The sequence below is a fragment of the Ascidiella aspersa genome, chromosome 9 (genome assembly GCF_963924565.1).
Source record: "Ascidiella aspersa chromosome 9, kaAscAspe10.2, whole genome shotgun sequence".
In the NCBI taxonomy this organism is placed as follows: domain Eukaryota; kingdom Metazoa; phylum Chordata; class Ascidiacea; order Phlebobranchia; family Ascidiidae; genus Ascidiella; species Ascidiella aspersa.
In genome coordinates, this window is record NC_139455.1 from 5,943,179 (window position 1) to 5,957,757 (window position 14,579).

At 41.8% G+C, this 14,579-nt stretch overlaps 1 protein-coding gene across 2 annotated transcripts in view; it reads right to left on the reverse strand.

Annotated features, from left to right (window-relative positions):
* The window catches only part of LOC146132063 (A disintegrin and metalloproteinase with thrombospondin motifs 3-like), a 62,447-nt gene that overhangs the window by 26,437 nt on the left and 21,431 nt on the right, over positions 1-14,579 (reverse strand). For both annotated transcript variants that reach the window (XM_083396533.1, XM_083396532.1), the window contains exons 5-7: positions 14,315-14,398; positions 7,050-7,200; positions 1,930-2,035 (exon numbers count right to left, since the gene is read on the reverse strand). In XM_083396533.1, coding sequence (XP_083252659.1) covers positions 1,930-2,035; positions 7,050-7,200; positions 14,315-14,398 — 341 coding nt within the window. The remainder of the gene's footprint in view (positions 1-1,929; positions 2,036-7,049; positions 7,201-14,314; positions 14,399-14,579) is intronic.

The following is a 14,579-nucleotide window of genomic DNA, read 5'->3' on the forward strand; positions in this document are numbered from 1 at the left end:
GGTTATAAAATTGCTTAGCCCTAAAAAAAAAAATGATTTTTACAAATGACTGGAGTCAAAATTATTCCACGTCTTTATGTCTCAAAGACTCAACTTAAATTAAGTCTAAGTCTACAGGAATTCTATTTGAAATTTGGTTTGTAAATATCAATGGGCTTGTGATTGCCAAATAATTACGTAAACAGTTTAAAACAAACGTCCTACGTGTATAGTTCCCATATAGCAATACAATTTTAGTGCGGTAGGCCTAATCGCTTTTACTTCGTAACGGCATGATAAATATAAGTAATTAGAATGACTCATTTGAATAAGAGAGATTAAAGTGTGATTCGAACAAAATAAATTACAAGGCATTTAATGGAAACTGAAATTTGAGCTTTGGATTTGTCTTCATTAGGCGTTTTTTTTTTCTTAAGAGCTACCTCATGTCAAACTGCTGGAAATATGTAGAGCCGATTCGGTTTTTATACTTCGAAAAGTGGCTTAGGGTTGTCATCGCATAAGGTTCGTGCAACTCAAACCTACTGGATTTTCAAGCCATGACCTCGCGGCAGCAGTTCAGCTTATTGGAAAAAACTCGCCTACGTCGCCGAAGTAAAAAAAACGGGGTCGCTTTCGATAACAAATGAGGTTAACGCCACTGTCCATCATCGCCCGGTGTGCGCGCGCAAGCCTGAATTCACATCAAACGCCCCTCTCAAACTAGGGCAAATACTTGGGGGTAGATTAGCTTTTCTGCATTTTCCCACACCTTGGGCAGCCAGTCTATTTTTACGAGCTTTGGTCGCATTGCATAGAACAGGACCTATACAGGTTTGAAAGTAACGGCGGCTGCCTGAAGGTTATCATGTAAACAGGCAAATTACTGCATCACACGACTAAAATGCTTTGCACACAGATTCGACAAAATTGAAATGCAGTAGTATGTTGTGCAATTATCGTGGCCTGTTCGTGCAATTTAGTTAAAACTAAAGTATTCCCAACAGAGCGTTATCCAGGTGGTGGCATTAACGATCCAACGCAACTAAGGAATACCTTTTCACGCAATCGTTTGGGCGAAACGGCCTTTTAGCAAACCCGTCGAGTGGGTCAAACGCGAGCGCTTCGAATTACTCCCAGCGCTATAAGGAAAGGATTAAAAACGTCCGCGAAAGAACTGGAAAGATGCAGAATCTGGCATAAGAAAAGGCAGGAGAATCGAACCCGGGCGGCAATTTATCAGCCCCCGCTGTCAAAGCGTTTCAAACAGAAGCGTGTTGAGTTCTGAGATGAAGAATTAGTGCTAAGGGCAACGCCCGGACCCTCTAAATACCGAAGCCGCGTCGAGATAAGATCTCCACATACACCGGCCAAATCCACGATCGAGTTCTCAGCGCTCGGGGTCAGAGTTCGAGCGGCCGGACATTTTGTTTTCACAAGTCGGATTTGCTCGGCAACTCGATACACTTTCGGCAATTCGGCTTTGCGCTCATCGGACGGGCGGCAATGCGTATACACTTGTTTTCTTAATTTTTCGGCGGGTTTAGTGTACTTAAATTCTTGAAGGTTGGTAGAATTAGTGGGAACACTTTGCGCGAATCTGTAACGTAGCTTTAAAATGAATTGCAAAGACAAAAAGGTCGGGTAGATCGACATCATCTTGATTAAGACGTTTCTAAAGATGATACAAGTTCGTATCGAAACGCCTTAATCAGGATGATGTCGATTTGATCGACCTTTTTGGCTTTGAAATTTACTATCTGGCAAGATTCAGTTGAGGAAAAAAGAAAAATAACAAAGTTGCAATTGTAAAATCGAATTCGTTACAGATTTTTAGTGTCAAACTAAGTGTTGGAACAACCTAAGTGTTGGAGAACGGGAGGACATCTTCTATATAATCAAGTTTCGGGTAAATAGTTAAGTTCGGGTAAATCACTATTGTATACTTACACGTGTCCCAGCTCGTGCGCCACAACGAAGGAGGTCGAGAATCCATCCTCGAAGTTCAGCGAGCAGCTGCGCAGTCGATCGCACATCCCCGACACGTGGGCGAAGCCTGCGCCAATCACAAGGCAAGGTTAAGTCACGTGACTACGCAAAACAGGCAACAGTTAATAGGGGTTGCTTGAATGTAGATTTCAGTCTCTGGCTTCAAAAAATGTGATAAAACATCTTTCAAATATAGACTGGCAATATATTTCTACTGTTATGATTAGTCACTATTAAAAAGGAAAAAAAGCAACGTTGTAACGACCTAAGTGAATGAGTGGTAAAGTACATTTAGACTTAACTTGACCAATGTCTTCAGAGGAAAATGACCTGACTTGAAATAAGTTAGTAAAGCAATTGAATGGATTTCGTATCACGTCTGGTATAGTCAAACTATTGCTCAGAAAGGGACGAGTTTACAAATTTTAAATGTTAAACATTTATTCTGCTTTTAATCGCTTCGTATGACACCTAAAATATTTTACAACGAATTGACTGGCATTCAAGTCATTACTGATTGTGTTATTACAACACTGGAAAAACATGTTGCGCTATATTTCAATAAAAAGCCAAATAAGACTAAATCGGCGCGCGTTAAACCTAATCAAAAAGTGTATGAAAATGGAATGCTGTGATAAAGTCATGCCTGTAAAGCACAACGGTTTGCAGCCTCTCCAAAACACTCGTGCGCATTCCGGATGTTTTTCAGCGTTCCGCATCCTGAGCGATTCGGCATTTCCCAGCCCGGGGCCGCCACAATTACTGCCAAAAAAACTAAAAAAACACCAAAAATCAGGGCGGGCCCATAATCGCGTCCATATATCTGCGAAATCGGGCGTCGACACGCGATAGAGATTTTTTGTGCAGATGGCGATTTCGTCGTTGACTTATCGAGATTTACGGCGTTTATGGCCGTGATCCTATCGCGGCAAAACGCGGACAAGTTATGACCCAACAAGGCATTGGAATTGGGCGCGGCGTCTTGATTGCCGCGGACATTCGACGAGCAAAAATGTTCTACCAGCAGAAGCGGGCCAATTAAATTGCGCAAGGTCGCGATGGCATCGTAGCAGCGGCGATAAGGATCGGACGCGTTACAGCGATAATCGCCACAGCTATAGGGCGTCGAGGAATGTCAATAGGTCGCCGTGAAATGCGACTGGAAACATCCGAACGGAAGACACGGGTCTCCCAAAGAACGATTCCCATCTCCACGAATTTCGCGTCATTGTAACACACTCACCATTTACGAGTGATGCGGTTTCGAGCTTTGGATTGCGACTACTTTTGTGCGTTTACCACTTGCAGAAGTTTTTATTTCTGAACGCCTTTTTATGCTTTGTGTATTGGTAGAAAAACACAACTAAACTCGCTTTACCCGTTGTACATATTACATCGCTCTCTCGCTGTGAAAGAATGTAATGATAAATTTTATGTTTTTTTATTTGTGATAAAACGCTGGATGTTTATAGAAGACAGTTAGATTTTACCCTAAGGGTTCGGATAATCGTTATACTTTTTTTTCTAAATTTGGAATCGTTAACCACTTTTTGTGTAAGACTTGATTCATTACCTTTAAAAGGGCAATCGTGGTTTTCCAGCAATCGTACAGAGAAAGGTTCAATAATTTTAAAAACAAATCTAAAACTCTCCAGTTTTATCATTAACAGTAAAATGCTTGCGCGTTATTAATACAGGTGTCCTTTCTTTAAATAGTACTTTGGTTCTAAAATGGGTTATTTGTGCTCGCCACTCGATGATCAGATTGTTCAGATAATATGAATCAGCAAAAAAACTACAGGGGTCTGGGTTATCAAATCGGCAGCTGGGTCAAAGCGAAAGTCAATCTGTGAAGAAGCCAGGATGTGTACACTTCAGCTATTATTAGGCCTGCATATCAGGTGGAAAACATCTTGAGATATCGTCAAATAAACATTTAATATTTGATTTAACCCGTCTGTGTGTTGAGTTACTCCCCCCAAAGCGGAATATGACTACTTAATCTTATTTTTGACAAGCTTATGTTATGTTCGCCTGATTTCCTTGCCGGCGACAAAAAAGCCGCGGTAATTTTCCCGGCTGATACATATACGATAAACTCGCCGCCATGTTTTTTGAATCAGTTTATCAATGGAAAAATGTCGCTCCAACCCAAACCATCTGTTTTACTTGAAATTATCTTTCGATTCTCAAAATCACATCACAAAAGACACAAAAAAGAGTCCTCAATTTTTCATACCGCACGAAAGCCATGGCCATACGTCCAATGTAATGTAATAAACTTTTTTTCATGTTGTGCTTTTCCAACCAATCTTTTCTGTCTTTTTTCAGGCCTAGGCCGGCTTACGTGGCCACCTTAAAAGCAAGCCCCATCCCTGTTTCTCCCTCTTTGTGTCATTTCAGTCTCCAGAGTTGTGTGAAAACTGGAGAAAAACCAGGCGGCTTTGAAGTGGCCAGATGTGAACATAACATGTCCTGTTGTGACGAGTGGCGCAAGTTTTTTCCCCGGAAAAATGCGATTCCGCAGAAATCGTAAAGCCGTCATGTCGAACAGAACCTGGCGGGAGGTTAATTCGTTTCGGGGAATCAAGCAATAGCGCTAAAATTACTCTATTGTAATAAAGCTAGCCATGTGAGCATTCTCCCGGCAGATTGTTTAGCTTCCCAAAATCCAGATTTCAGGACATTTTTCCAAAATGTATGTAGCTTTCCAAAATCTTTATAGAGCTTCCCGAAATATATGTAGCTACCCGAAATATTTATATAGCTTCCCAAAATCTATCTAGCTACCAAATAATCTTTATTTAGCTTTCAAAAATGTTTATATGTAGCTTCCAAAAATGTATGTAGCTACCTAAAATCTTATGTAGCTACCCGAAATCTATATCTAGCTACCCAAAATCGTTATGTACCTTCCCCAAATCTTTATGTATAGCTTTCCACAATCTATGTAGTTACCCAAAATCTTTATGTGGATTCCCCAAATCCAGATGTAACCCTATAGCCTTGAAAATTACGCAATGACAATTAAACGAGTAACGTAACTTTAGCAAAAATAGACTGTGGATCGCTTGCATAACCATCGCGTTTTTGTTGTTGCGTCGGCCGGCGTTCTTCAGTTCTGACTCACGCCGGTTAACAAGGTGAAGTAAAAGCAGCTAAACAACAGCCGGGAGACTCGCTGTTTTCGCGCCTCGATCCCAAATGTTTACCAGAAGTAAGGCGGCGGTTCGCGGTAATCTGCGATTGTGCATCCGGCCGACGACGTGCGATCTTCCCGAACCTCGAGCGGCGGAGCGCGATAACGACCAGCTATTCGCCGAATGCCGCCCGCCCTAAACAGTCGAGCACCTGCGCCCCAAACCACATTGGCACGACTGACCACAAGACACGCTCAAAACCTACGCCGCTTTGAAGTCGCTTTCCCAGCAGCAGCGGCGGCGGACAAAAGTTGCCAGGGACCCTTACCGGGGTTCACCCCCCTTGGGTCTCTGCTACGGTTCGACTGCTCGCTCGGGGGTAGGGGTAGGGGGTAATCGCGTCGGGTCCCTCGGGAGTGTTCGATTTCGTCAACAAGCGCTGGATCTGAGACCGTTTCAAACGGGAAGAGCGCTGGTTGAAGGAAAAGGCGTTTAATCGGCTTTGGGTGCGCCCCGATGCTGACGATTGACAATTGCAAGACCGGGAATAGATTTCTCCGCGTCTGTACCAAATCCGAAGGAGGGGTTTGAGAATTGGGTTTTGCCGAATGCAGCAAAAGCGGGCGGCTATTACAAATCAATAGAAAAAACTTTCTCAGGACCCTTTATACTTTAGCGGCCACTTTGTTAGATTATTACAGGACTGGGCTAACGTACTATCCGCTTTGATGACATTGCCCAATATTGGGTTCAAACGTAGGCTATTCTGTATTAATGACAAAATTGTGATATATTACATAAATGTAAGTATTGCGACTGTTAGGCCTGCATTTGGCTTCTCATAAACGGTGACTTAATAATCAAACTATATTTTCCCTGCTTAGGTTGGGCTTACTGGGTATCCCAATATTGCAGAAATGTCACGTTTTTTGGCGAAGCATAATCTACCCAGAAATACTTTAAAGTACGATGGGTTTGTTATAAAATGAAGTTTAAAATTCGTATCACGTTACAAATGTGCGTAATAAATGTAAAGCGCAAAAATCGGTTAAATTGGGTGTAAAAGACAAAAGCCGTTCTCTCACAGCTTGCAGCCCCCGGTTTTGACCCACTTTTCACAAGCCCCGGGGCAAACCGCTGGCCCCGGGCCAATGCCCCAGGGCGCACGTGTTCGGCGCTGACGAAACCAAATCGAACGGAACAGAGATAAGATCGCGCGCTTGATTTTCCAGACTAAACAACAATCAATTTTTCAATCGCCGAAAACACACAACACCGAGGGGGCCTCGACCTCGCGGCAAGGCGATATTTTAATTTTCACGGCTCTGCTTTTTTTGCCTTTTTTTTCGTCTCGCTTCACGTGAAGCGAAAATCCTTTTTTTAGCCGACCGGCGAAATTTGTCGAACACTTGGTGGTCCCGGGAGCCGAAGCGGATTTTGTATCGCGAGATGAATTCAGTGAAGGTCTTTAGGGTTAACGAAGCATTATGTTTTCATTACTAGTATTGCCTTACAATACTCGTGGTTTTATCAAACGACAGGAACACAGTTATTTGGTAAAACATTGTCTTGTAAAAATTGCAATTTCGCTTTTGATTGTGCGAGACCAATACATCTAGTTTTGAAACAACAAGCCGAAAGTTATACAAAAATACATGGTGTAGTATATGTAAATAGGTGACAAGAAATTTTAGACTGTACGACGGTTTACAAAGGTTCGCTACAGTTTTTATTGCACCTAGTTGTTCATATTTTCCTAGCATAATAATAATTTAGTTAGGTAAGTTCGACAACAAAATTTAGATCCAGTTTGCGATCGTAAATCCTACCAGTTATCCGGCCCTCGACGGCCAGGCTTTACAGTTATCCGGCCTATTTTAAAAAAAGTTTGCATATCCCTGACCCAACTATAATTAAGCACTACAAAGCAGGAACTCTCACCTGCGGGTCCAAAGCTCCTCCTTGTGAGAAAGATGCTGCTGTCCGGACGTCGGTTGTGCTCCGGAGGGTCCTCCGTGAAGATGTCGTCGGCCCATTTGCAAACGTTGCGCAGACTTGTTTTCGCCTGGTTCGAGCGGATCAGCTTTCGTGACTGTGTGACGTAACAAACATGTGATCAACGGCTTGTTTTCGTTTGAATTTAAACCCTATTGCTAGTGACCAGTGTGTATACCGGTGATTACAAAGCGTTTTACAACATGTTTTTTGCAATGCTTCAAGGTAGGGCTTTCTGAACCGGTGGTCGCTTAATAATTTCAGGACTGACAAGTAAGGCAACATCAATGTGTTCTTTTATCTAATGAACCCATGGACTTTTTCTTACTTTCGGACAAGTGGAAAAAACGATGTAAAAACTATTTTTAATCCGGCTTCTATATAGCATTTTAACTTTCTAATTAGTTAAGTCGTAGCCCATTGGACACGTTTAAGCTCAGACTGTAATATTAGAGTTGGTTATAAAAATCCAAGTGAGTTTTTTTCACAATTTAACATTTTTTTAACGAAAGAAAGAACTTTTAAGGGTATATATAGTTTACGCCGGATTCTGCCGGTTTACAAACTTGACGGCACAAGTCTGTTAATATCCTTGCCAATTTCCTGTCGCCGGTGTGTACAAATTACACACGCCAATTCGCCGGCAAAATGTAAACGGCCAAAGTGCCGCTGCTATCTCAGAGATCAATTCAAAGCTAAAAAAACACTCTTCACGGCCTCCGTAGGTTTATCGAGTTAAAATGGCAAGTCCGTCCGATCGCCTTAATCGGATTAACGTCGCGGCTCTTGACGAAAACGACTGGCGATCTTTTCCTTTGTTTCCGCGCGCGGCGTAATCAAGCCCGGGTGTTTGTTTAGGTATCCGGCGCTTCAGTAACCGGCCGGGCCTCGTAGAACAGTGCTTCTTATACTTTTTTGGTTTTGTTCACCCCTAGCATCTATCTTCAGATTTTATTCACCCTTGTCTCATGATATGATAAAACCATCCCGTCTATATATAACAGCACAAAATGAACACCCAGGATATCCGCCCTGCTCGCATGCTATCATCCATTTCTGCCGGTTCACCCTTATTCACCCGTTTTGGTTGGTTCACCCCTGCAAAAAATGTATTCACCCTGTGATGAACCATTCACCTGATTAAGAAACAGTGTCGTAGAACACAACAGTTCATAATAAGAGCAGAGGCTCTCAAATTTAGATTGGTTGCGGCAATCAAACATATTCGGGAACACTTTCTACTAAAGAATAACTTTGTAACTTAACAGCCGAGCCCAAACAAGGCTAAGCAATAGCTAAACACCATTAATATATATAGTTGTATTCTGGATAGTGTGCTTTTGCTCTTGTATGTGTGTTTTTATTTGTAACACAAAACAGTTATTTAAAACTTGTACCGATATGCAGTGTTGTAATGATTTAATGACTTAACTTAAGTGTACTCAAGGGTGTTGATTTCACTTATAGATGACTTCTCTAATGATGACTTAAATCGGATTTGACTTGGGTAAATGATCTTGATCTTGGACTTGACTTTCTTTTTGACTACAATTGACTTGGACTCAAGTTATTTCAAAATTGAATTGACTGGGACTCAATGATTTCAAAACGCCTTTACAATAATGCCTTTACATATAAGCGTTTGACCTGTTTATTGGTCAGCACAGTTACAAAACTAAATGCTGCTTTGGTCACTGACATTTGTGAACCAAGGAACGAAAAATTGACTCCAGGCCAAATAGATGTGTTGTGTGCGGTCCTAAAACACCCAAAAGCCACACTGGTCGTAATGAACAGCTAAACGTTGTGTAAAAAATTTGAAAGGAAAGTCGATCTGTGTCATCATTTCACGACTGTAATCGCCAAACAACAACGCACTTTGAAAAGGTTAAACAAATTTGGTGAAAAGGGCGGCACGAATTTGCTCCATAAACTTTACTGCTTCGAATTCTTGCATTCGGTATATGAATGTCGCGATAGTTCAAATCAGTATTGTATGACTTAACCTGAGTACACGAAAGTAACTGTGCTTTATTAAAATACCTTGAAAAGCGTGTTGACCCAACTTTATTCCATTTACATTAGTAGTTTGGCCTAAACGCAGGTATTTTAGACGAATGGCTGGACTTGTAAAATTGCATTATAACCCTTATTTTTTGTAAGCCTTTGCTTACTTTGAGTTCGATGCCAATGACTTCAATGGCAAAATAGGAAGATTACTTATCATTTTACCCGTAAAACAGTTTACTTGCTATATGACTTAATGACAATGAATTGATCTGGCTTGTCTTTCTATGGAAATAAATTGGACTGGAAGTTCCTGTTTATTGCAAACGACCCAAAACCTAAACCCAATGATATCTTGCTGGCAAATTGTAACCGATTTAACGGCGGCTGTGTAGCAACAGCTGTACCCATCGCGCTGCGTACGTGCTGAGCTTGGCCTTGACAGCGAACCGCCAAGGTTTCGCGCGAATTATATACCCCCTGTTTTTGTTGACCGAAAGCCGCTAGAACATCAATCTCTGCACCTCGCCGCTTTCCGCTGAGATGAGTCGACAACCGCAAGCAAATAAACAATAGACCGTATGCGTCACTTCTTAACGGCGGGGGTATTTGCGGGGGGCTAGTCAGCTCGTATATCGTACACAAGGACCACATCAATTTAACAGCATAGCAGCTGTTTTGACAAGTTGAAGTGGACAGGAAATATTATGTTGCCTATATTTTTGTTCGTTATTTGTGAATTCAAGGACCACTCCTTAAGTTTCATTATTTTTAACCTTGTGATCAGTTTACTTACATTCAGAAACCCAACCTTGTAATGTGCGATAGAACATTAAAACACGAGCGCTATGTTCAAGGACAGGTTGCTTGAATCACTTTGCAATGACAAGACGAAAAAACAAATATTAACTGGGGGATGCGCCCACAGCTGTTCTCTAGGCAGCCAACAAGGCCAATATACAACCGGCAACCTGCCTATTTCGCAAATGCAAAAAAATTATACGTGACGGGCTTTTTGGTGCAATTTGCAAACGGGATATTTCCCCGGCGACTGGACCAGGCATTTTTTTGTGGGCCTCTACACGGGCATTTATTTTGCCCCACGAAATAGTTCACATCGTCCACAACAGACATCTTTTCATTTCACAAACCTTAAAACACATGGCTGAAGCTTTTGATGTAGCCGCTTGCACAACGGCCAATTGTGTTACGGCCAAATTGCGTTGTATATTTATACAGTTGCAAAGTGCCGTCAATCGGCAAGGCAAGATCAAAAGTGGAAAATTTGGGGTGCCGGATGGCGTGTTACACCTGTCTGGCAGTATACGACCCTCTGTGCAATCAACTAAGGCCACGGCATGATCAAAGACATCGCATAAATCGGTCAAACCACCCATTACACGGGATCGCCGCAAAAATAGCTCAATTTTTTGAGGATCAAAGCTACACTTCCAACGGGATTAAAATGTGCGGTGAAAAAACAATATAACGTAATAGCGAAATTGCATTAGAGTTGCGTGCAAGATAAAACAAGATCACGGATCCCTTGCGAAACACCGAACGTTATAGTATGGCCCTTGGGTATAGACTCCAGAGGGGTAACACTAATTTACGGAATAATGAATGGTCGGAATGGTCGGAACGCTCACAGTATTATTATTAAACATAATAACACTTGACCCACCTTCACCCAAACGCTAACCCCCACCCTAACCCAAATATTGTGCGTTGGTTTAACAATTGTTTTAACGGGGTAACACTTAAATTAGTGAGCGTTCCGACCATTCATCATTCCGTAAATTAGTATTACCCCTCTGGCAAACAAGGTGTTCATCAGACTTGAGCTTAAGTACAGTAATAGGTGAAGTAAAATTGGGGGTTATTAAGCTGCGTTGACAAGGCCAATGCCGACCCGGCCATTAGGGACGAAACGGAAAGGCACAGAAAGCACTCAACTAACACACCACAAGGACAGAACACGAGCGCACAATTACCAGCAAATGGGATTTGGAAGTGGTTCAACCTGAAGCTGAGGGCGACAATTTGCGCCTAATCGCGCTTGTTTACTTGAAAAAAAAATCGCCAGTCAGCTGGCTTGTCCCAGTGGTTAAGGGTAAAACCTGGAAGTCGCCCTACCGAGCATCCGAAACAGGTCGAAGAAAAACGCTGCTGCGGAGTGATCTTGCGGCGGCCGCATCCCGTTCATTATCGCCTCATAATAATCGACGACGAAACAAAGGGCCCTTATTGCGTGGCAGCCCGCCGGCGTTTAACTTTCCCGCTCGCCAGGCTGATCAGTTGGTCGACTGCTGCGATCTGTTTGTGTGTGTGTTGAAAACAAGCGAGTTGCAAAACAAACGATGACGTTTTGCGCGGCTACGTTTAGCATTTAACCTTAACGGGCCAGAAACAGTCTTCTGCTGATGCTGATGATGCTATTGATGCCGGATCTGACCTTTCGGGAGCCGAGAGTAATCGCTCTTCTTTTTTTGCGCTCATGACGTAATGCGCCGAGATGCACGGCAATAAATGTCATCGCGCAAAAGACTGGCAACGCCTGCGAACGCGTTTGCGCCCAAAACACGCCAAAAGTCAAGCTCTTGTTTTACGTGGGTTGCGTGCAACTGTGCCCAAAAAAAAACGCTTGAAGTGCGCAGGCGTTAACATTTTTATGTGCTGCTTGATTATTTGAAAGGTCTTTATTTATAGCGATTACTGCACCTTTAGTACTTTCCCTACATCGGTGTTACTGTCTAGTATTGGCACGATTAAGGGCCAAGCTCAGGAACAGCTGAAAACTAGCACCTCACTGTGCCAATTTTCTTTAACATGTTTTTAATAGTTAGGTACACTATGCACGGATCTGTAATGTAGCGTGATAATGAATCTCAAAGACAAAATGGCAGTGTTGTAATGACTTTAGTCATTGACTTGATTTGAGTGCACTTAAGTCATTTTTTTTAAATGACTTGACTTGACTCAAGTCTTTTGACCAAAATGACTTGACTTGACTTACGTCTTTAGGACAAATTACTTGACTTGGACTTAAGTCATTATGTCAAATAACTAGGGATTAAATTAAGTGTTTTTCATTAAAATTTATTTTAAGTTTTGCACATTAAACACTTAAGTGCTGTATATTGCGTTTGTGTTAGTTTTTTAGTTAAATTGTTGCTTACGATCGGACAATTTTACTAATTTCAATAGTTTAACGATTTACTTTTATGTCAATGACATGACTTGAAATTGACTTGCTCTTATAATGACTTGACTGGGACTTGACTTGGGCAACCGATGACTTGGACTGGGACTTGACTTGTTATTTTCGCAAAAGACTTGACTTGGACTTAAGTTATTTTTCAAATGACTTGACTGGGACTTAAGTTATTTCGAAATGACTTGTTTACAACACTGCAAAATGGAAACTCAAAATGATAAGAATTGCGATCCTCCTTTCATAAGTGAGGTTTTTTTTTTTTTTTGATAGATTTCAGTCACATTAGCTGATGAAAGAAGTGCGCATCGAAACGTCTTTATCACGATGATGTCGATTTACTCGACCTTTTAGCTTCGAGATTTTGTGATAATTTCTTCATTAAAAATGACAAATTTATAAACGAGTTTTAAGGTTATTCTTGTACAGTGGCAATTTACCTGCAGTAAAAAAGCCACTGGCTCAAATCCACTGTTTTGAGGCGAACATTTAGGCTACAGTGGTCGTATTTTCTAAATAAAAGTATCATCTCAACGAGCGAACTATAGTCGCCGTGCAAATCTGCCAACAACAAGCGAGCAAAATGTCGACCTTGACGCTTTAATCCGGCCAAAACAAAGCGACGAGGCCCGGTACCTTGCACCGGGCGTCGGGCGAAAAAAACGAAAGCGTGGGAACAGAGGGGCCACAAACTTGACACCACAAAAAAAAAGTTGACACCGCGCCCAGTGCTCGGCATTTTTGAGCCGCGTTGCCATGGCAATTTTGCGCGTCGTCGTCACTCCAAATAAGGAGCCAAGCGCGACTGGCTGAAGTCCAGCGAAGCGATTGGGATCTCGCTTCGCTGTTGACTTAACTTAATGCCATTTACATTCGTAGTTTGACCTAAGCGCAAGACTTTTAAACTAATAGCTTCGCTTGTAAAATTGTAAGAAAAACCTTTGCTCACTAAACGATTGATGCGAACGACTTGTATGGCAAAATCTGAACACTATACTTATCATTTGATAATAAATTGCAAAGCCAAAAGGTCGAGTCGATCGACAGCATCTTGATTTAGACGTTTCGATGCGGCTTTGCAATTTATTATCAAACTACATTACAGATCCGTGAATAGTGTACCCACCTATCATTTTTACCCATAAAACAGTTACCTTGCTATATGACTTGATGACTATCATTTGATATGGCTTTGACCTGATATATGGAAATAAATTAGACTGGGAGTTCCCGTTTGTTGCAAACGACTTACACCTAAACCTCGCTTCGATTAGGTATCAGCATTTGACGCCGGGGTCACCACCGATGGCCGATTGCTTGTTATCTTGTTGGACAGTTATGACGTAGGAGGGGTGAAGGGTCAAGAGGTTAAGGGGTCACTCGGGTCAGGAATTACAGTAGAGCTCACAGGTATCGCTTTCGCGGAGAGAAGTGCGATTTGGGGAGAATCGTTTTGCCGAAACTGCACGTTTACTGCTGCTGCTGCTGCCTGCTGCTGAAACATGAGCTTTTGTTTGGTTTGCAAAATAGAGCCCCTGTTATTCTGGACTGGCGTCTCTCTAAAGTAATCTACTGAAATCAGGTTCTACCACAAAAACATATAAAACCCGGTCTTACAAAGCATAACGCAAGCAGTTTTAAATTAAATTCCTGTCTTGTGTCGAAACTAGTTAAGATATCTTGATAATGAATTGCAAGGCCAAAAAGGTCGAGTAAATCTTTAGCCGAAGATGATACCAGGCTCGTATCGAAACGTCTTAATCAAGATGATGTCGATCTACTCGACCTTTTTGGCTTTTAAATTCATTATATCGAGCTACATTACAGATCCGTACATAGTGTACCCGGGTTTAGATATGTTTTCTCTTATTTCTAATAAGCAACTTAAAATAGTGAATTTTTGCTGATATCGCAACATAAAGTAGTTTCGTAAGAGTTTGTGAGACCAAGACATGAGAGCCGAGGAAAGTAAGAAAAGTGGTGAACAAACCTGCAAAGCGTCCAGTTGATAAATCCTCGTCAAGATGATGTTGATGTGGAGGCCGAGGGAATCGTCGTGGTAAATCTCATCCACCTACAAAGAAAAAAAATGGGTTTTTGCTTGTCGATCACTGTTCCTCCGACGCGTATATAAACAATAAAAACTTAAGGTTTAAAAACCTGAGTAAAACTAGAATCAGACATCTTTTTAGTATAACACGCGTTAGACTTGCGAGCGTCTTTCCAACAACATATATATTTACATTTAGCGTATT